General features: G+C 50.5%; 1 protein-coding gene across 2 annotated transcripts; it reads left to right on the top strand.

The window, feature by feature from the left end:
* The first annotated feature begins 1427 nt into the window (after positions 1–1427).
* Positions 1428–21791, top strand: ftcd (formimidoyltransferase cyclodeaminase). Of its 2 annotated transcripts, NM_001292812.1 has the most exon segments (14): positions 1488–1570; positions 6250–6433; positions 6752–6880; positions 11360–11448; positions 11908–12087; positions 12410–12547; positions 13987–14118; positions 14730–14791; positions 16105–16231; positions 16713–16874; positions 18327–18370; positions 19214–19352; positions 19520–19615; positions 21611–21791. In NM_001292812.1, coding segments are annotated over 14 exon segments (1641 nt in total). In that variant the 5' UTR covers positions 1488–1516; the 3' UTR covers positions 21716–21791.
* The last annotated feature ends 1047 nt before the right edge of the window (positions 21792–22838 follow it).

Genomic DNA, 22838 nt, shown 5'->3' with positions numbered 1-22838 from the left:
CCCACTCTCCAGCTCTCGCTACTCAAATCCTTAATGTTTTTGCTGTTCAGTTGCTGAGCCAGTTCCCAACTGAAATATTTTATTGAACAGCCTCAAGAGCAACTTAAAATCAGAGAATCTTACAGCACACAAGGAGGTCATTCGGTTCATCATGGCTTCTATTGAAATCTGCTTCTACTACCCTTTTAGGCAATGTATTCCAGATCATAACAATTTTTCTGGATACAAAAAGTCTTCTCATCTTGCCTTTGGTTCTTTTGCCAATTGTCTTAGATCCATGTCCTCTGGTTACCAACCAACCCACCAGAGGAAACAGTCAAAACCCCTTAGAGCACAGAAGGTTGAGGGGAGATTTAATAGAGGTGTTCAAAATTCTAAGGAGATTTGCAAGTCTGCCACTACCTCATGGGAATTCCTGAAAGTAAGAATCGAATGTGCACTGTCTCTCTGGAGGGATACATCCTGATTGCTTAATTTCTGAAAGTATTAGGCACACCTTGGAAAGAACCAAGGTTTGTGGACCTCAGAGTGTGAGTTGGCGGTACTGCTGGAGTTTAACAACACTCACATAAGGATATTCTCATACACTCTCACACTTTTTCTCACACACTTTCTCTCACTGGACACACTCTCACACACACACTAACACTTACTCATTTACTCTCACACACAGAGCCTGCCCTTCTCTCTCACATACCATTTCACAGCGTCTCATACACTTTCATACATATACTGACACACACACAATCTCAACTCAGTCACTTATTCCTTGGTTACAGAATTACAGAGTTAGTTACAGATGGTTTGTTTATTATTTAAACCATTAGTTCATGTTTGGTCATTGATTAACCTTCATGTGTTTGTGAATGCGGCTCAGCCTACTCAGCTTCCCCACACAGCCAGAACCTCAGCCCCCATGGCCAGGACCTTAACCCCCCCACTACAAGGACTTCAGCCCCCCACCACCCTGACCAGGACCTCAGCCCCCACCACCAAGACCTTAGCCCCTCCCCTCCAGCCAGGACTTCAAGCTCCCATGACCCAGCCCAGTCAGGACCTCCATCACAGCTACCTGCAGCTCTCTGTTATGCACACCATCATCTGGCTCGTGTCTCAAAACCAAACAACAATATCACACACTCTCCCCAGAGGGATGTCTGCTGGTCACTTCATCCCAAATCAGCTCTGCCCTTCATGTCCTTCCATTGAGCCAGCCTGGTGCCCTGGAGGAGCTCTCCTGTGGCTCAAGAACTGGACTGGAGACTGGCACAAAGAGCGGAATCATTTCCCACATTCCGTGCCAGTTGGAGCCACTTTGAGCTCAGCCCCGAGAAGACTCCGCTCTCCCCTACCCCCTAACCCCCTGACAGTCAGATACTACTTAGAACAGGAGGAATGTTGAGTCACTCATTTACAGAGTGTCTGTCAGTCACTGTTAATCAGTGACATTGGGATCTGGAGCTCTCTGTCCTCTTGCTGAGTCCAGCATCCAAGCCTGGAGTGAAAGTCGGTCACCATGTCTAAACTGGTAGAGTGTGTTCCCAACTTCTCCAATGGGCGAAGCAAGGAAGTGAGTTTGAGCTGTGTATGTATTGTGGCTGTATTGTGTATGTACTGTGTGTTTGTACCACTGTGTGTGTTATGTGTGCGTTCTGGCCACTGTCTCTGACGGTCAATATGGGTGCGTGTGATAGTCAGTGTGTGTGTGCCATTTCTTACTTTGATGAGTACTGTCTCTGTGCTGTGGGCTGGGTGGAAACCGGACTGGAGGGGTTTGAGTAGGGAGTGGTGAGCCAAGTTGGTTTGCATTCCAGGACTTTGGCCAGAAAGGGCAGGTTTGACATGAGACGGTATCGCATACGGTTGAAGGAATGGGGGGTGGTAAGGAGGGGACATGGGACATTTATCTTGGAGATAAAGAAATCCACAAACTCTTTGCATTGGCATTAGATGTTAGGATTGAGGTTGCTTGATGGGGCATGTGGAGGAGGTGGTGGTTGGTAGAGAATAGGATTTTGGAGTTGTTTTGGCCTCTAGGATGAATTGTGAGTAGAATGCAGTTTTGCCTTGCGAGAGGCAGTGGGAGCAGTGTGAGGATGTTCGAGCCACATTTGGCAGTGAACCGTGAGGGTGATTTTTGTACCAGCGGGAGCGGGTAGGTTTGGAGATGGTCCTGGATTTCAGGGGGCAATGGAATTAAAAGTGGAGGAGAAGCAATTGTTTAGCAGCTTGACGGCTGCATCGAGATCGCTGCGGGTGGAAGGTCAGAGGGAGAGAAGGTCCAATGCTGAGAAGGCGTTTGTGAGGGACTCGGGTGGATTAATATGGAGGGTGAAGTTTAGGGAGACATTGACGTTGTTCAGAGAGGAGGGCAGTGAAGTCATAGAAGATGGAGCAGGAGGAGTTGAGGTGAAGGTTGAAGTTGCCCATGATAATAATAATAATAATAATAATCCTTGCATTTGATATAGCGCTTTTCACGTCGGGAGGACGTCCCAAAGCGCTTCACAGAATAGACTGTAAAGTGAATTGACTGTATATTTGTGGGCGAACGCGGCAGCCAATTGCGCACAGCAATGTCCCACAAACAGTCGTAGATTGAAAATGACCAATTTATTATTGTTTTTGTTTTGGAGGGATTATTATTAGGCGTGTGGAGTAAGGAAACTTGCCCAAGGTTTCGCCCTGCCTGGAAATGAACTCAGGTCTCTCACTTGCAAAGCGAGTGCCCTAACCACTGAGCTACAGGACTCCACGATGAACAGGCAATCAGTGTAGAGAGACAGGAATTGAGAAGTGACACAAGATATCCTTGAGGAAGGAGCCAGGAGGTTTTGGGGTCGGTAAACTAGGAGAATTTTGAGGGAGAGAGAGAGGAGGGATGATATAGGGTGAATTGATCAAATGAGGGGAAACAGCCAGAAGAGTAGGGGAATAGACCAAGGGAGGTTTGAGAGATGAGGGCCATCCCACCACCGTGACAGTTGGAGTGGGGGTTGGAAAGTGTAGCCTTGGCGGGGAAGTTTCGATGAGGGGGATGAGGTCATCAGGGGACAGCCAGGTTTCTGTGAGCCCTAGGATGTCAATATGCTCGTCCAGGATAAGGTCGTGGATGGCGAGAGCTTTGTTTGAGAGGGAGCTGACATTTTGGAGGCCAATGCGGGTAGGCGTACTGATGTAAGAGGGTGGAGGGACTGAGTACCTCTTTCCTCCACTTCCGCCACTTGCCCGCCTCCATCTGTACCTCACTCTACTGCCGGAATCCTCGTCCAGGCCTTCGTCACCTCTTGCCTCGACTACTCAAATGCCCTTCTCACTGGTCTCCCCTGCTTCACTATTCACAAAATTTAAAATTCTAAATGCCACCGCCTGCATTCTCACCGGCACTAAACTCCTCACCTCCATTACCCCAGTCCTTACCGAATTCCATTGGCTCCTTGCCACAGAGCAGATCGATTGGAAGATCCTCACTCTTGTATTTAAATCCCTTCATGACCTGGCACACCCCCTATTCCTACCAATCTGCTCTCTCCCTATACCACTACCTGATTAGAGAATCATAGAATTATACAGCACAGAAGGTGGCCATTCGACCCATCGTATCTGTGCCAGCTCTTTAAAAAGAGTTATCCAAATCAATCCCACTCCCCCCGGTCTCTCCCCATAGCCCTGAAAAGTTCTCTCTTAAAAGTTGTTATCGAATCGGCTTCCACCACCCTTTCAGGCAATGCATTCCAGATCCGAACAACTCGCTGTGTGGAAACATTTCTCTTCACCTCCCCTCTGTTTCTTTTAACAACCTTTTTAAATGGGTGCCCTCGGGTTCCCGACCCACCCTCCAGTGGAAATAGTTTCTCCTTGTTCACCCTATCGAAGCCGCTCATAATTTTGAAAAATTCTATTGTCTCCTCTTAACCTTTACAGCTTCAAAGAGAATAATCCTAGCTTAAAGCATTATAGAATCATACAGCACAGAAAGATGCCATTCGGCCCATCGTGTCTGCGCCAGCTCCGAAAAGAGCAATCCAACTCAATCCCACTGGCCCGCTTTCTCTCCATAGCCCTGCAATCCTGTCCTCCCCAAATACCCATCTACTTCTCTCTTAAAACTTGTTATTGAATCGGCTTCCACTACCCTTTCAGGTAATGCATTCCAGATCCAAACAACTTGCTGGGTGAAAAATGTTTTCCTAACCTCCCCTCTGTTTCTTTTAACAACTAACTTAAATCGGTGTCCTTGGGTTACTGACCCACATGCCAGTGGAAACAGTTTTTCCCGGTTCAACCTATCAAATCGTCTCATGATCTTGAACACCTCTATTAAATCCCCTCTTAATCTTCTCTGCTCTAGGGAGAATAATCCTAGTTTCGCTAACCTCTCCTCATAACTAAGGTCCTGGTACCATCCTGGTAAACCTCCTTTGCACTCTCTTCAATGCCCTAACATCTTTCCTAAAGTGCAGTGCCCAGAACTGAAGAGGCTTCTCTAGCCTCTCCTCATAACTAAAGTCCCTCATTCCTGATACCATCCTGGTAAATCTCCATTGCACCCTCTCCAATGCCTTGACATCCCTCCTAAAGTTTGGTGCCCAGAACTGAACACAGCTATATAATAATAATAATAATAATCCTTGCATTTGATATAGCGCTTTTCACGTCGGGAGGACGTCCCAAAGCGCTTCACAGAACACACTGTAAAGTGAATTGACTGTATATTTGTGGGCGAACGCGGCAGCCAATTGCGCACAGCAATGTCCCACAAACAGTCGTAGATTGAAAATGACCGATTTATTATTGTTTTGTTTTGGAGGGATTATTATTAGGCTCTGTGTGGAGTAAGGAAACTTGCCCAAGGTTTCGCCCTCTGCCTGGAATTGAACTCAGGTCTCTTGCTTGCAAAGCGAGTGCTCTAACCACTGAGCTACAGGACTCCACTGAGGCCTAACCAGTGTTTTATAAAGATTCATCATAACTTCCTAACTTTTGAATTCTATGCCCTGCCCTGCCAACTACTTATCTTTAACCCCCAGGTCTCTCTGTTCCTTCACCCCCTTTAAGATTGTACCATCAGCTTATATTACCTCTTCTCATTCTTCCTCCCAAAATGCATCACTTTGTATTTCTCCACATTAAACTTCATCTGCCACATGTCTGCCCATTTTACCAGTCTGTCTATGTCCATTTGCAGTCTGCTACTATCCTCCTCACTGTTTACTACTTTTCCTAGCTTCGTATCATCTGCAAACTCGGAAATTGTACTCCATATACCCAAGTCCAGGTCATTTATATAGATCAAAGCGAGCAGGTGTCCCAATACCGAACCATGGGGGACATCGCCAGTCAGAAAAACAACTGTTCACCATCACTCTCTGCTTTCTGTCTCCCAGTCAGTTCCCTTTCCATGCTGCCACTATTCCTTTAATACCGTGGGGTTCTGTTTTTTTTATAAGTCTCTTATGTGGCACTTTATCAAATGCCTTTAAAATTAAATATAAACTACATCAACTGCACTAACTTCATCCACCCTCTCTGTTACTTCATCAAAAAATTCGATCAGGTTTGTTAGACGTGAAATTAATAATAATCCTTGCATTTTCATTTTCACGTCTTCTCAACATCTCAAAGCGCTTCACAGAATATGCTGTAAAGTGATTTGACTGTATATTTGTGGGCGAAACGCGGCAGCCAATTGCGCACAGCAGCATCCCACAAACAGTCGTGGATTGAAATGACCAATTTAATATTGTTTTTTTTCTTGAGTAAGGAATAAGGAAACTTGCTTTTAACAAATCCGTGTTGGCTGTCCTTTGGCTGACCTGTAGTTCCCGGATTTATCCTTTGGCCCTTTTTGTACAGGGGAGTAACATTTGCAACCCCCCACTCCTGTGGCATCATCCTGATATCTAAGGAGGATTGAAAGATTGTGACTAGAGTCTCCGCTATTTCCACCCTTACTTCCCTCAGTAATCTCATCACGTCATGACTGGGTGACTTGAGCACTGTCATTTTTCTACCCTCGTCTCCGATACTGTGGCATTGGCTACATCCTCTTCTTTTGTGAAGACAGATGCAAATTATTCTTTCGGTATGTCAACAATAACAACAAATGTAAGTTGTTGTTATTGTTGTGTGTGTGTGTCTTGCAGTGACCGACGTTTAGGGTGTGTGTGACTGACGGTCAGGGTGTGTGTGACTGACGGTCAGGGTGTGTGTGACTGACGGTCAGGGTGTGGGCTCCCTTGCCTGCAGATTATTGATGCCATTGCTCAGGCCATTGCCCAGTCAGATGGCTGTTTTCTCCTGGATGTGGACCCTGGCCCCTCCACCAATCGCACCGTCTACACCTTTGTGGGATCTCCAGCGGCCGTGGTGGAGGGAGCTTTGAACGCAGCCCGTGAAGCCCACCGACTCATCAATATGGCAACGCACAGTGGTGAGGGGAGAGGGAGAACGTGAGTGGGCAAAGGGGAGGGGCGTTGGGTAAGGGCGGGGATGTGGATAGGGCAAATGTGCCTCTGTGCTATACATTCTGTGTTGTGTGCTGTGTTGTATACTATGATGTATGTGCTATACACTGCTGTACATTATCCTGTACACTGTGCTGTACATTGTATTGTACTCTGTGCTGTGTGTGATGTACACTGTGCTGTACCCTGAGCTGTGTGTGATGTACACTGTGCTGTACCCTGAGCTGTGTGTGATGTACACTGTGCTGTACCCTGAGCTGTGTGTGATGTACACTGTGCTGTAGGTGAACACCCACGCCTGGGGGCGTTGGACGTCTGCCCATTTGTTCCTGTCCGTGACGTCACCATGGAGGAGTGTGTCCAGTGTGCTGTCAGCTTCGGCCAACAGCTCGCCAGCCAGCTGCTGGTACCTGGTGAGCACTGCCCTACCCCCAAACCACCGCACCACCCCCCACACCGAACCACACTCCCAACCACCTCCCCCACCACACCCCCAACCACACCCACCCCTAAATCCAAATACACCCCCAATCACACCCACCCCTAAACCCAAATACACCCCCACCTCAGACCTACTCCAGCTACACATCCCCAACCACAACCCCATCCCAACCGACACCCCCACACCCCAACCCCGACTACACCCTCACCCCACCCCAAATACAACCCCACCCCAATCCCAGGCTCACCGCCAACCCCACCCCAACTACACTACCACCCACCCCTACCCCAACTACACCCCCTCCATCACTCCAACTATACCCCGACCCAACCAAACCCCAACTCCAACTACACCAACAGCTCACCCCAAAACAAATACCCACCCCAATCACACCCCATCCCAACCACAAACCCATCCGCACCCCAACTACACCCCCACCCAACCCCCACACCCACCCAAATACACCCACACCCCAACTACACCCACTCCCCCACAACAACTACCACCCCACCCCAAGCAAACCCCCACCCCAACAACAGACCCAACCCCACGCCAAATACACTCACATCCCAACTACAACTCACCCCTAACCAACTACACCCCCATCACAACCAAATCGGAGTCCTGTAGCTCAGTGGTGAGAGCACTCGCTTTGCAAGCAAGAGACCTGAGTTCAATTCCAGGCAGAGGGCGAAACCTTGGGCAAGTTTCCTTACTCCACACAGAGCCTAATAATAATCCCTCCAAAACCAAAACCAATAATAAATTGGAAATTTTCAATCTACGACTGTTTGTGGGACATTGCTGTGCGCAATTGGCTGCCGCGTTCGCCCACAAATATACAGTCAATTCACTTTACAGTGTGTTCTGTGAAGCGCTTTGGGACGTCCTCCTGATGTGAAAAGCGCTATATCAAATGCAAGGATTATTATTATTATTATTATTATCCCTACCCCAACTACACCCCCATCCCAACTACACACCCACCCCAACTACACACTCAATCCAACTCCAACCAGCCCCACCCCAACTACAACCCCACCCACACCTCCACCCTCTATCTACACACCTCACAAACCACCCTCACCCCAACCACAACCCCACCCCAACCACAATCCCACCCTCATCCCAACCCCATCCCCAACTACACCACCAACTCAACTATAACCCCAACTATAACCACAACCCCACCCCAATCCCACCCTCACCACACACTCTCCCCAACTACACCACCAACCCAACTACACCACCAATCCCACCCCAACTAAACTCCCACCCCAACTTCACACCCAATCCCAGCCTCACCACCAACTCCACCCCACCCCAACTAGACAACCACCCCCATACTCACCCCAATTATTCCCCAACTACACCCCCACCCCAACTACACTCCAACTACACTGCCACCCCAACTACACCACCAACCAAACTATACCCCCAACCACCCCCACTAAAAGTACCCCCCACCCCAACTGCACCTTCTCCCCTATACCAACTACACCCCTACCACAACCAAACCCCCACCCCAACTACACCTCCAACCTAACCCACCCAATTACAACCCCAGCCTAACTACACCCCCATCCCAACTACACACCCACCCCAATCTCGCCCCCACCTCAACTACACCGCCAATCCCACCCCAACTACACCCCCACCTACACACCCACCCTCTACCTACACAACCCACCCTCACCCCAACCACAACCCAACCCAACCACAATCCCACGCTCACCTCACCCCCATCCCCAACTACACCACCAACCCAACTGCACCACCAATTCCATCCCAACTAGACTCCCACCCCAACTTCACACCCAACCCCACCCCAATCCCAGCCTCACCGTCAACCCCACCCCATCCCAACTAGACAACAACCTCCACATCCACCCCAACTATACCCCAACTACACCCCCACCCCAACTACACTGCCACCCCAACTACACCCCCAACCCAACTATACCCCCTCACCCACACCAACTACAACCCCGCCCCAACGAAACCCTCACCCCAACAAAACCACCAGTCCCCCCCATCCCAACTACATGACCAGCCCACTCTAACTACATCCCCTCCTTAATTACACACCCACCCAAACTACACCATCACCCCAGCTCCACCTTCGACATACACAAACCACCCTCACCCCAACCACAACCCCACTCCAACTGCAACTCCACCACAATTACACCCCCACCCCAACCACATCCCCACCCAAACCACACCCCAATCCCACCCAAACACCCTTCAAACCAACCCCAAGTATACCCCTACCCCAAGTACACTCCCATCCTCTACTTACACAACCCACCCTCACCCCAATCATAACCCCACCACAAACACACTCCCACACCCACCCCAAATAAACTCATAACTACACCTCAAACCCACCCTCACCCCATTCCCTCCCCAACTACAACTCCGCCCCAGCTACATCACAAACACCACCGCAACTACACACCGACCCCATCTACACCCCTACTCCAGCTACACCTCCACACCCAATGCGGCCCACCCCAACAACTCCCCCTCCCCAACGGCAACCCCACACACACTATACCCCCACTACATCCCCACCCCACCTGCACACCCAACTTCAACCCAACTACACCACCAACCCCACCCCAACTACACCTCCACCCCAACTACACATCCAACCCCATCCCAATCCCAGCCTCACCGCCAACCACACCCCACCCCAAATACACCCCCACCCTACACCCACCCCAACTAAACCCCTACACCAAATACACCCCAACCCCCACCCCACCCTGACCACAACTCCACCCCAACTACACCCTGACTACACCTCCACCCCAAATACACCCTTACCCCAACTACACCCCTACCCCAACTACACCCGACCCCACCCCAACCCTATCCCAACTTCACCCACACCCCAACTCCATCCATACCACACACCCACTCCAACTACACACCAACTACACCCCCACCCCATACACCCCCACCAATAAACCAACTGTATCCCCACCCTAAGTACACTCCCAACCCCAACCCGAACTCCACCCTAACTCCACCTGATCTCAACCCCATCCCAACTACACCCACACTCAACTACATCCCTACACCAATTACATCCCCACCCCAACTACACCCCCACCCCAACTACATCCCCACCCCATCTACACACCCACTCCATCTACACACCCACCCCAACTACACACCCACCCCAACTACACCCCCATCCCCACACCAACTGCACCCTCACCCCACCCCAAATACAACCCCAACTACACCCCCACTCCAACTACACACCCAAACCCACTTCAATCCCAGCTTCACCGCCAACCCCATCCCACTCCAAATACCCTCCACTCCACACCCACCCCAACTGCATCCACACCCCAACTACACCCCCACCCCACCCACATCCCCACTCCCACCCAAATCACAACTCCACCCCCAACAACACTCCCACCCCAACCACACCCACACTCCAACTACCCCCCAAACTACAACTCCATCCCAACTACACCCACATGGCAACTACACCCCCACCCCAACTATACCCCACTCCCACCCCAACTATAGCCCCATTCTAACTATACCCCTACACCAACTGCACCCCGACCCCCACCACCCCACCCAAACCACACCTCTACACCAACTACACCCTGACCCAACCCTAACCTCACCCAACTACACCCGCACCCCAACTACAGCCCCACCCTCACCCTTACTACACTCCCACTCCAACCACCACCCACCCTAACTACACCCCCCCACAACTACACACCTATTCCAACTACAAATCCACCCCACCCAAAACCCCTCCCCATCTACACCCCCATCACAACTAGATCCCCATCACAACTACATCCCACCCCAACTACACCCCACCCCCACCTCAACAGCACACTCACTTCCACCCCATCTACACCCCCACCTCCACCCCATCTACACCCCCACCCCAACCACTCCCCACTGCAACTATAACCCCCATCTACAACCCACCCCAACTACACCCCACCCCCACCTCAACTGCACCCCCACCTCAACTGCACCCCCACCCCAACCACCCCCCACCGCAAGTACACCCCCACCCCAACTACATCCCCACCCCAACTACGACCCCACCAAACACCCACCCCAACTACACTTCCACTGTCACCCCACATGCCCCGCAAACCAACCTCACCCTCTGCCTACGAACCCCACAACCCACCCTCACCCCATCCACAACCCCACCCCAACTACAATCCCACTCTCACCCGACCCCACCCGCATACAAACCACAAGTGAGGGTGGGGTGGTGGTGTGATGGTGTGGGGGTATGATGGTGTTGGTGGGGGGGTGGTGATGACAGTGTTGGGGGTGTGACAGTGTGGACGTGGTGACTGTGTGATTGTGGGGGGCTGATGGTGTGATTGGGGTGACAACGTGGGGGAGGTGACGGTTTGGTCGAGTGATGGTGTGGTCTCTGTTACAGTGTATTTGTATGGAGAAGCTGCGCGGCATCAGCATCGCCGGACGTTGCCAAGTATCCGTGCTGGGGAGTATGAAGGGCTTCAGGAGAAGGTACGTAACTGGGTGGGAGGGCTTTGTGTCTTCTCTATGGAGAGCCATTCGGTGGTGATGAGGGTGAGGTAAGGGTGAGGTGGTGATGAGGGTGAGATGAGAGTGAGGTAATGGTGAGGGTGGAGGTGAGGAAGAAGGTAAGTTGAGGGTAAGGGTGAAGGTGGGAGTAAGGGTGAGTTAAGGGTGAGGTAAGGGTAAGGTGATGTGGAGTGAAGATGGGGGTGAGGGTGAGATGAGGGTGCGGTGAGGGTGAGTTAAGGGAAAGATGATGTGAGGGTGAGGTGATGGTGAGTTGAGAGTGTGGGAGAAGGTAAGATGAAGGTGAGGGTGGAGGTGAAAATAAAGTGAGGTCAGGGCAGAGTCAGGGTGAGGTCAGGCAAGGTCAGAGTGGGGTCAGGGTGAGGTCAGATTGGGGTCAGGCTGACATTGGGTGGGGTCAGCCTGTGGCTGTGGTTACAGCTGTGCGATGCCCAGTGGAAGCCTGACTTTGGGCCGGTGGAGTTCGTGCCGAGTTGGGGAGCCACGGTGACCGGAGCCCGAACCTTCCTCATCGCTTTCAACATCAACCTGCTGAGCACTAGGGAGCAGGCCCATCGCCTCGCCCTCAACATCAGGGAGCAGGGCCGCGGCCCCGGGCAGGTCAGTGCCAATGCACAGGGTACCGCAGTGTATGCAGTTTGAACATTTTACAGCATGTAAGAGGTATGGGCAGTGTGTGTAGAGTGTGTGGGGTGTGTACAGTGTGTGTGGTGTGTACAGTGTGTGGGATGTGTACAATGTGTGGGGGATGTACAATGTGTACAGTGTGTGGAGAATGTAAAGTGTGTACAATGTGTGGGGGGTGTACAATGTGTGTGGGGTGTGCACAGTGTGTGGAGGCATGTACAGTGTATATATACAGTGTGTCAGGGGTGTAAAGTGTGTTTAGTGTGTGGTGTCTACAGTGTGTGCACTCTTGTAGCCAGGGCGATTGCTGAAGGTGCAGGCGATGGGTTGGTACCTGGAGGAGGAGGACATTGCTCAGGTTTCCACTAACCTGATGGACTTCAAGGTGACGGGTCTGCACAACGTATATGAGGAGATCCGGAGAGACGCCAAGGTCACACTGACCCCCTTCCACTTCTCCAACTGGCTATCTCCCTTTACCTCTTTCTCTCCATCTCTCTCTATCTCTCATCTGTCTATCTACATTTCTCTCTACAGTCTCTCCTTTTTTGCCTATCTCTGGGGGGAGCGAGTGGAGAGTGGGGTTAGACTGGGGAGTGAGGGGAGAGTAGGGCTAGACTGGGAGAGAGTGGGGTTAGAATGGGGGAGTGAAAAGAGAGAGGGATTAGACTAGGGGAGTGAAGGGAAAGTAGGGTTAGACTTGTGGAGTGAGGGGAGAGTGGGGTTAGACTGGGGAGTGAGGCAAGAGTGAGGTAAGACTGGGGGAGTGAGAGAGTGGGGTTAGACTGGGGGAGTGAGGGGAGAGTAGGGCTAGACTGGGAGAGAGTGGGGTTAGAATGGGGGGAGTGAAAAGAGAGAGGGATTAGACTAGGGGAGTGAAGGGAAAGTAGGGTTAGACTTGTGGAGTGAGGGGAGAGTGGGGTTAGACTGGGGAAGTGAGGCAAGAGTGGGGTTAGACAGGGGGGTGGAGTGAGCAGAAAGTGGCGTTAGATTGGGGGAGTGAGAGGAGAGTGGGGCTAGAATGGGGGGAGCAAGGGGAGAGTGGAGTTAGATTCAGGGAATGAGGGTAGAGTGGGGATAGATGGGGGAGAAAGGGGAGAGATGGGTTAGACGGGGAAGTGAGGGTAGAGTGGGGTTAAATTCGGAGAGTGGAGCGAGAGTGGGGTTAGACGGGGGCGTGAGTGATGGGGTTAGACTGCGGAAGTGAGAGGAGAGTAGAGTTAGACTGGTTCTTTGGGGTTATACTGGGGGGAGTGAGGGGAGGGTGGGGTTAGTCTGAGGGAGTGAGGGGAGAGTGGGGTTCGACTGAGGAAGTGAATGGTGAGTGGGGTTACACTGGGGAAGAGTGGGGTCAGATTGGGGGGAGCGAGGGGAGATGGCATTAGACTGAGGGAGTGAAGGGAGAGTGGGGTTAGACTCGTGGAGTGAGAGGAGACTGGGGTTAGACTGGGGGAGTGAGGGGAGAGTGGGTCTAGACTGGGGGAGAGTGGGGTTAGACTGCGTTAGTGAGGGGAGAATAGGGTTAGGTGGGGGGAATCAAGGGGAGAGTGGGGTTAGACTTGTGGGGTGAGGAGAAAGTGGGGTTAGACTGGGGGAGTGAGGCGAGAGTAGGATCAGACTGGGGAGAGTGGGGTTAGGCTGGGGAAGTGAGGGGAGAATGGGGTTAGGCTGGAGGAGTGAGGGCAGAGTGGGGTTAGGATGGGGGAGTGAGGGGAGAGTAGGGTTAGGGTGGGAGAGTGAGGTGCGAGTGGGGTTAGGCTGGGGGAGTAAGGGGGAGTGGGGTTAGGCTGGGGAATGAGGGGGTGTGGGTTAGGTTTGGGAGTGAGGATGGAGTGGAGTTAGGCTGGGTGAGCTAACGGTATGTATCCACAGGAGCTGAAGATGCCGGTGATTGGGTCACAGCTGGTGGGGCTGGTGCCTCTCGCTGCCATGCTCCACACCGCCCAGTATTACATCACACGGGACAAACTATTCATCCTGACAGAGGAGCAGAAACTACGACTGGTGTGTGAAAGAGAGTGAGAGAACGAGAAAGAGAGGATGTGAGTTTGAGAGAGTGTGTGAGAGAGAAAGAGATTGAGTGTGTGAAATAGAGAGTGACAGAACGAGAGAGGATGTGAGTTTGAGAGAGAGAGTGGGTGTGAGAGAGGAAGATTGAGTGATTGTGTGAGAGCCCTATCTGCTCCTCTCGAATTCCCTTCTCCTTCACTCTCCAAAATTGAAATCCTCTGTCATCAATGGAGACTCTCTTTCCACCATCCCCACAAATTCCAACAATCCATTTCATTCACACTCTGTTGTCGACACTCTCACCTTCCCTCCCTCCCTCCTGTTTCCCATTTCCCTTCGTCTTCTCTTTCCCCTTTTCCACTTCCCTCCCCTCCTTCTCCTCTCCTCCCCCACCTCTTCCCTCACAGCTTCTCTTTCCCCCTCTTTCACAACTTCTTCCTCTATTCCCTCAACATTCATCTTATAATTGTTATCTTATCACATCTGAGAGCGTGAGACAGTGTGAGTGTGAGTGTGAAAGTGTGAGTGTGTGAGAGAGAGAAGAAGAGTGAGTGCAGGGTGTGGGGTGGGGTGTTTCCCTGTTAACCTCCATTGTTTTACTGTAGGTTGTGAGCAGACTTGGCCTCAATTTATTGGCTCCTTTCAATGTGAAAGAGAGAATTATAGAGTAAGTGTTCCTGCCCTCGCTCTCCCTTCCCATCGCTTCCCCTCCCCTCAAATGTCAAGTGACTTGGGACTTGCCTCTCCTTTCCAGAGCAGTTGAACGAGTCTTTGCTTCCCAGCTTCGCTCTTTTCTCTCCCTGCAATCCCTGCACTAGTCCTTCCAATCCGCCTTCTGTGCTGCCCACAGTATTGAGACCTCCCTGGTCAAAGTCATAAAACATTCTGTCCATCTGTGACCAGGGCTCTCTCTGCCTCCTTGTTCTTCTTGACCTCTCTGCCACCTTCAACACTGTTGACTATTCTATCCTTTCTTCACTTTCTTTTGTTTCACCTGCATCTCCATGGTTCTGTTCTTTCCTAGTTTCACTTATCCCTATGTCTCCCCTTTGTCTCTGCCAATGGCTTCTCCTCCTCCTCCTGTACTGTCCTCAGGGCTCAATCCTCGCTCCTCTCCTCTTTAATATCTACATGCTGCTCCTCAGCGATGTCATCCACAGGCATGGAGTTAACTTCCACATGCCTGTGTGGATGACATACAACTCTGCCTGTCTATCTCCACCCTTGACTCCAAGACACCTGCTGTCCTGACTAATTGCCTATCAGACATCAAGTCCTGGATGAGAGCTAACTTTCTCCAGTGAATGTCAACAAGACTGAGGCCCTCATGCTTAGCTCCCTTCAGCACCTCCTCATCTCAGGAATTGCCAGCATGAGGATACATGGATGCACACTTGGAGTCAGTGTGGAACCTCAGAGTTTTGTTTGACTCTCAACTGTCCTTTAAACTTCACATCCTGGTTTGATCTGTTCAGCTTTCCCCTAACTGTAAGATTGTGTACTCTGCAGCTCATGTTTTCTCCCTCACAAGTCTCCATGAGCCGATCACCCCCATCCTTGCTCGGCTCCACTGGTTCCCCATCCCCCAGAGGATAGAGTTCATGATCCTCATCCTCATTTTTAAATCCTTCCATGGTTTTGCCCCACTCTACCTCTGTGACTTTTTAAAACTAACTTCCCCACTCCTTCCACTTGGCAGGCACATGTCTCCTGCCCTGCCCGCTCCACCATCAGTGGTCAGTCCTTCAACCTTTCTGCCCCCACCCTCTGGAACTCTGAATCGGACTCCCTTCTCCTTGCTTCTTCCCTCATCTCATTCAAGGCTCATCTCAAGACCTTTCTCTTTGATTGTGCCTTTGGCCTCCCTCCCACCTCCACTGGCTCCACCACTCTTGATTCCAACACCCAGCTTGATTGTAAACCCTCATCGGAGCCGGGTGCTGAAGTAATAATGTGTCAGCGTTGGATGTCTCCTGGCAGGTACATGGTCCCTGGACAGGAAGAGGCGGGTCTGGCATCGCTGTCGCTGACTGGGTTTGTCCGGAGTGTGGGAGCCAGGACTGCGGCCCCCGGGGGAGGGTCCGTCGCTGCTGCTGTGGCTGCCATGGTGAGCCTCGCTCACTCACTCACATTCCCTCATGTTCAGGATGATGGAGATGGCAAATGTCTCACTGCCTTGCTGTCTCTCATTGTATCACTGTGTTTGTGCCTCCCTGTTTCTCATTGAGTCTCACTTTTTCTCACTGCATCTGTGTATCACTGTGGCCATTTCACTGTGTGTGTGTGTGTGTGTCCCTGTGTGTCTGTATCACTGTGTCTGTAACTGTGCTGCTATGCCACTGTGTCACTGTGTGTCTATGTCACTGTGAGTGTCTGTGGCACTGTGTCTGTGTCTCTGTGGGTGTCTGTGGCACTGTGTGTCTGTCATTGTGGATGTCTGTGGCACCATGTGTTTGAGTCACTGTGGATGTCTGTGTCACTGTGTTTCTGTGTCACTGTGGATGTCTGTGTCATTGTGTGTCTGTTGCTGTGTTATTGTGTTGCTGTGTCACTGTTGTGTCACTGTGTCTGTCACTCTGTGTCTCCAGGGTGCAGCCCTGGGCTCAATGGTGGGGTTGATGAGTTACGGGAAGCGACAGTTTGAAGTTGTTGATGCTGTGATGAGACGTGTGATCCCCCCGCTGCACCACACCGCCCACCAGTTGCTCACTATGGTGGACACTGACTCACGCGTGTTCAGCAATTACATGGTAGGTGGTTCTCACCTCTCTGCCATCTTCACACTATTCTTTGCAGCCTCTTCTCTCAGCTCCAACTTCACAGTTCTATCCTCTCCTGGTTTCACTCTTACCTATCCCAACGTCTTCATTTTGTTTCTGCCAACAGCTGCTCCTCACACTGTCCCATGTGGCATTCCTCAGAGCTTCCTCAGGGCTCTATCCTTGTCCATTTCCTCTTTAATATCTACATGCAGATGACAACTCTATCTCTCTGCTTCCACCTTCAGTTGTAGGACTCCTGCTGTTCTGACCAACAGACATCAAGTCCTTGATGAGAGTTAACTTTCATCATTCAAATAATAATAATCCTTGCATTTTGATATAGCGCCTTATCATGTCTTTGAGACGTCTCAAAGTGCTTCACAGAATATACTGTAAAGTGAATTGACTATATTTTGTGGGTGAAATGTGGCAGCCAATTGACGCAGCAGTGTCCCACAAACAGTTGTGGATTGAGGGAGCAATTTTTTATCATTTTTTAAGGAATTATTACCCCTGGATAAACAATCTGCCAATCGATTAACAATCGGGTTCCTACTTACTGCTAGGCAAACAGAGGCGTGTGGAGTAAGGAAACTTGCCCAACGTTTTGCCCTGCCGGGAATCAAACCCAGGTATCTCACTTGCGAGGCATGTGCTCTAACCACTGAGCTACAGGACTCCAAGAAACCACTGATCTGCAGGACTAAATGTCTTCAAGACAGAGGCCCTCCTGCTTTTCTCCCGTTAGCGCCTCCTCATCTCAAACACTTAAAGCATCACTTGATGCATAATCCACTTCACGGAGCTAGAAAGGAACCTTGGTGTCTTGTTTGACTCTCAACCAAATTGAGATTTTCATGCATCTTACCAACACATGGAAATTCCTGTGTTTTGAATGGAATGCACACTCTCTCCCTGAAGGGATACACCCTGCTTACCTAATTTTGGAGACTATTAGGTGCAGGCTGACAAGAGGGAACCACTTAATGTGTACTGGGGTAACTGCTGGAGTCTAACCAGCTAAAATAATAATAATAATCTTTGCATTTGATATAGCGCTTTTCACGTCGGGAGGACGTCCCACAGCGCTTCACAGAACACACTGTAAAGTGAACTGACTGTATATTTGTGGGCGAACGCGGCAGCCAATTGCGCACAGCAATGTCCCACAAACAGTCGTAGATTGAAAATGACCAATTTATTATTGTTTTTGGTTTTGGAGGGATTATTATTAGGCGTGTGGAGTAATTAAACTTGCCCAAGGTTTCGCCCTCTGCCTGGAATTGAACCCAGGTCTCTCGCTTGCAAAGCGAGTGCTCTGACCACTGAGCTACAGGCTCCACATAGCTTGCCCTGAGAGCACTGTCTGGCCAGGCTTTGCTCTGCGTGTCCCACTCAGACTTGTACCTGATTTGTCTTAAATTGTTCTGTTCTTTTCAGGCTGCCCTCAAGTTGCCCAAATCCACGATGGAGGAGAGAGCAAGGTAACAAGGCGGTGAGGTGGGGGAGGGGGGGAGTGGAGTGATGGGGAGAGAGCCGACAGGGAGAGAGTGATGGAGAGAGAGTGATGAGGAGAAAGTGACAGGGAAAGAGTGATGGAGAGAGTGTGATGGAGAGAGAGTGGCGGTCAGAATGATGGAGAGAGTGATAGGAGAGAAAGTGACGGAGACAGAGTGATGGAGAGAGAGTGACGAGGAGTAAATCACAGGAAGAGAATGACGAGAGGGAGAGAGTGACGGAGAGGGATAGTGACTGGAGAGGGAGAGATGGGGAGAGAGAGTGGTGGGGGAGAGAGTGACGGAGAGTGACGGGAGAGGGAGTGATGGCGAGAGAGTGATGGGGCAGAGAGTGACAGCAAGAAAGTGCCAGTGGGAGAGAAAGTGATGGGGGAGAATGATCGAGAGAGAGTGATGGGGAGAGAATGATGGAAAAAGAATGACGGAGAGAGTGATGGGGGAGAGTGGGGGAGAGTGACGGAGAGCGAGTAATGGGGGAGAGAGAGTGATGGAGAGGGAATGGCGGAGAGAGAATAATGGGGAGAGTGGCGGAGAGAAAGTGATGGGGAGCGAGTGACGGAGAGAGAGCGACAGGGGAGAGAAAATGATGGGGGGAGAGTGATGGAGAGAGTGACAGAAAGAGTGAAGGAGACAGAGTGATGGGGGAGAAAATGGTGGAGAGAGAGTTATGGGGGAGAGAATGACGGAGAGAAAGAGAGTGATGGGGGAGAGTGACTGAGAGAGAGTGATGGGCGAGAGTGATATGGGGAGAGTGAAGGAGAGAAGTACAGGAAGAGAGTACAGGGGAGTGACTGACCTGTCCACTGACAGGCGAAATGCTGCAGTCCAGGCGGGGCTGAAGGAGGCAGTGAATGTGCCCCTCGCTCTTGCAGAGACAGTGACCAGCCTGTGGTCAACGCTGGAAGAGTTGGCAACCTGTGGAAATCTGGCCTGTACCTCAGACCTACAGGTAAGTATCCCCGTGTCCTCACTCTCCGCGCATACACACTTCCCCATATATGCTCCCCCATATACCCTCAGTTGTGCAATTGGCGTGAGGTCAGGGGTTAGCATGAGGACGGGGTCGGTGTGGTGTCAGCAAGATATCAAATGTGTCTGAAACAATCTAATTTCTAGGTTGCAGTGAAAGCACTGGAGCTGGGAGTGTTCGGGGCTCAGTGCAACGTCCTCACCAACCTCAGGGACATCAGTGACCAGCAGTTCAATTGTCAGGTACAAGCCCACTATTTGGTGGTCTATAGTATATACATCACATAGTAACAGCTCCTTTACTGTTCCTTAACCCTAACCAAATAGATTCTGTTTTTGGACCCTCCAGCAAATCATCCCTTTCCAGGGCCGTAACCATGTCTTTAACCAATATTAACCACCCCCACTCCTTTTTTTTTGTTCCCTATCCCTCCTGAATACATTGTAGCCAGGAATATTCAGCTCCCATTGACTCGGGGTCACAGATTTAAAATAGTCTCCAAAAGAAGCAGAGGGGAGGTGAGAATTTTCTTTCATGCAGTGAGTTGTTCGAATCTGGAACGCATTGCCTGAAAGGGTGGTGGAGGCCGATTCGATAATAACTTTTAAAAACGCGGCGGATGGATATTTGAGGAGGACGCGATTGCAGGGTTATGGGGAAAGGGCTGGGGAGTGGGACTGACTTGCTCTTTTCAAAGAGCCGGCACAGACTCGATGGGCCGAATGGCCTCTTTTTGTGCTGTACAATTCTATAATCCTATGAGATTGGTCCCAGCCCTGTTCAGGTGTAACCCATCCTCCTTATATAGGTCCCACCTGCCCCAGAACTGGTACCAATGATCCAGGAACCTGAAGCCCTCCTCTCTGCACCATTTCTCCAGCCATGCATCCTGCTGTTTTGATGCTCACTTGCACGAGGCACTGGGAGTAATCCAGAGATCACCACCTTTGAGGTCCTACTCTTTAGCTTTTTCCTTAGCTTCTGATACTCTCCTTGTAAGATCTCAGCCCTTTTTTCCCTACATCATGGATCCCAACATGGACCATGACTTCTGGATGTTCCCCTTCCCCCTGTAGAATGTTTTGCACCCATTCCATGAAGTCTTCAACCCTGGCACCAGGGAGACAACGTACCATGCAAGAGTCACGTTTTTGTTTGCAGAAACGTCTACCTGCTCCTTTCACTGTTGTGTTCCCAATAACTATTGCATTGACAGTCTTCCTGGTGTCCCCCTGTGCATCCATTTGCTTTTGACTTTCTCCCCAGAGGTATCATCACCCTCACCGGTATTCACTACGGAGAACTGGTTTGTGAGTGCCACACTCTCAAGGGATTTCTGCAGTGCCCGTCCCCTCTTTCTACCACGGTGGGTGGTCACCCACTCACTCTCCTTCTGAACCCTGTGTGGCTGTGGGGTGATCACCTCCTGAAATGTTCGATCCATGAAGCCTCCCGTATGCTATGTAATGACACCAGTCTCTCCTTAAGCTCAAAACCCTGAGCTCAAGCTCAAGCAGCCGGAGGCACTTCCTGCACATGTGTCTGTCAAGGGCAAACAAAGCATCGTGGAGTTCCCACATGGCACACATTGTGCATGCAACCGGTCTCAGCTGTCCTGCCATATTCCCAGACATGTTTTATATTATTCTAATATAACTATCATATATTTTATAATTATGCACCTCCTTCCCCCACTGCACCGAATTCCCCTCTCACTAAATTCCTTAACAGAATTCTCACTCTGTTCCATCTCACTCAATTCCCTCTTCACGCTGCTGGGCTCTCTGCTCCTATTGCTGTGTGTGTGTTTGCTGTGTTTGTAATTGTGCTGTGTGTGTTTGCTGTGTTTGTGTGTGTGTTTGCTGTGTCTATGACCGCCTTTATGTGTTTGCGTGAGACTTTGTGTGTGCGTGTGACTGTCTCTGTATGAGAGTCAATTTTCTCCTTGTGTGTATGTGATTGTTTGTGTGTGTGTTTGTGTGAGAGACTGTGCGTGTGACCGGCTGGGTGTGTGACTGTATTTGTGTGTGTGAGGCTGTGATTGTGTTTGTTTCATGTGTGTGTGAGGCTGTGTGTGTGTGACTGTGTATTTGTGTGTGTGAGGCCGTGTGTAACTGTGTGTGTGACTGTGTTTGTGTATTTGTGTGTGTGAGACTGTCTGTGTGGATATATTTGTGTCTGTGGGTGAGGCTGTGCGTGTGACTGGCTGTGTGGGTAACTATCTGGGTGTGTTACAGGCGAGGGAGAGGATCAGCCAGTGCTTGTCCGAGGCTGGGAGTTGCTCAGCCCGGCTGCTGGCAGTACTGGCGGAGCGGATGAAAGCGGACAGGCCCGCGATGTGAGAGGCCAGAGGCTGAAGAGGAGCAACATGATTGAAATCAATCTTGTTGATTATTAAACTTGGTTTGCAGCACCGTCTAATATGTGTGACTGAGAATCCCCAAAACACAGCACAGCGCAGGCTTGCGTGGGGAGAGAGAGGCGGACACGATAAGTTTGGGAAGAGAGTGATGGAACTGGGAGCATAGCAGGAGACATTTAATAATAATAAATAATATATATTTAATATATAACATTAAAATAATAACATTTAATAGTACTTAGTGCTCAGTCACAACTTCTGCGAACGCAACTCCTGGACTCCGAGATAGAGATGATGAATGCAGTTTAATACCGAAATGTAGGACATTTTGTCAGGAATTATACCTTAAGTGATGAGATTTTAAACAGTGTAGAGAAGCAGAGTATACAGGTTATTAAAGGAGGCAGCGCACAGAGAGAAAGCCGTAAATAAAGTAAAAGGTTGGTTTTCTATCCAGAGACACAAATTACAATAGCGAGGACCTCTTACAATAACAATAAAATTACATTTGTACAGCGGCTTTTGTGTCTGGAGGACGTCCAAGGCGCTGACACTGATGTCCCAAGTCTTACAGGACTTTGGTTAACCCACAGTTGGGAGTATTGTGTATAGTTTTGGGTACCGTATTACTCCAACGATATAAAGTAACTGAAAAGGAGCAGTGTAGATTGTTGGGATGTTACCAGGGACAAGAAATTCAGTTATGAAGGTTTGAGAATTTGGGGCTTTTTGACCGGAGCTGAGAAGGTAAAGGGTGCCCTGCTGGAGCTCTTCACAATTGACAGGTTACGATGCGGTAAATAGTAACAGATTATTTCCACTACAACAACAACATGCACTTATATGCACTTGGCTCTGGAACTCTATCCCCCAGTGCCTTCGCCTTGCCTCCTCCCTTTCCTCCTTCAAGGCCGGTCTCAAGACCTTTCTCTTTGACCGTGCCTTCAGCTCCCCTCTCGACTCTCTACCCCCTCCTCGCTCCCTCCCTTCCCTCCCCTCACCCTGACCATTTCCCCCCTGCTTGGGTCCTGACCCAACTGTCCAGCGCCTTGGGACGTCCTCCCGACGTGAAAGGTGCTCTATAAATGGAATCTTCTTGTTAT

This window comes from Callorhinchus milii, unplaced genomic scaffold (genome assembly GCF_018977255.1).
Source record: "Callorhinchus milii isolate IMCB2004 unplaced genomic scaffold, IMCB_Cmil_1.0 Scaffold6, whole genome shotgun sequence".
In the NCBI taxonomy this organism is placed as follows: Eukaryota; Metazoa; Chordata; class Chondrichthyes; order Chimaeriformes; family Callorhinchidae; genus Callorhinchus; species Callorhinchus milii.
The sequence above is the reverse complement of the archived record's forward strand: the minus strand, read 5'-3'. Positions and strand labels throughout refer to the sequence as shown.

Bases quoted from the DNA above. Each gene is read 5' to 3' on its own strand.
- ftcd (XM_007909120.2), top strand. From the start codon at position 1,517: ATGTCTAAACTGGTAGAGTGTGTTCCCAACTTCTCCAATGGGCGAAGC. The intron at 1,571-6,249 runs GTGAGTTTGAGC...CCTTGCCTGCAG, and splicing joins CCAATGGGCGAAGCAAGGAA to ATTATTGATGCCATTGCTCA. The intron at 16,875-18,326 runs GTAGGTGGTTCT...TGTTCTTTTCAG, and splicing joins GCGTGTTCAGCAATTACATG to GCTGCCCTCAAGTTGCCCAA.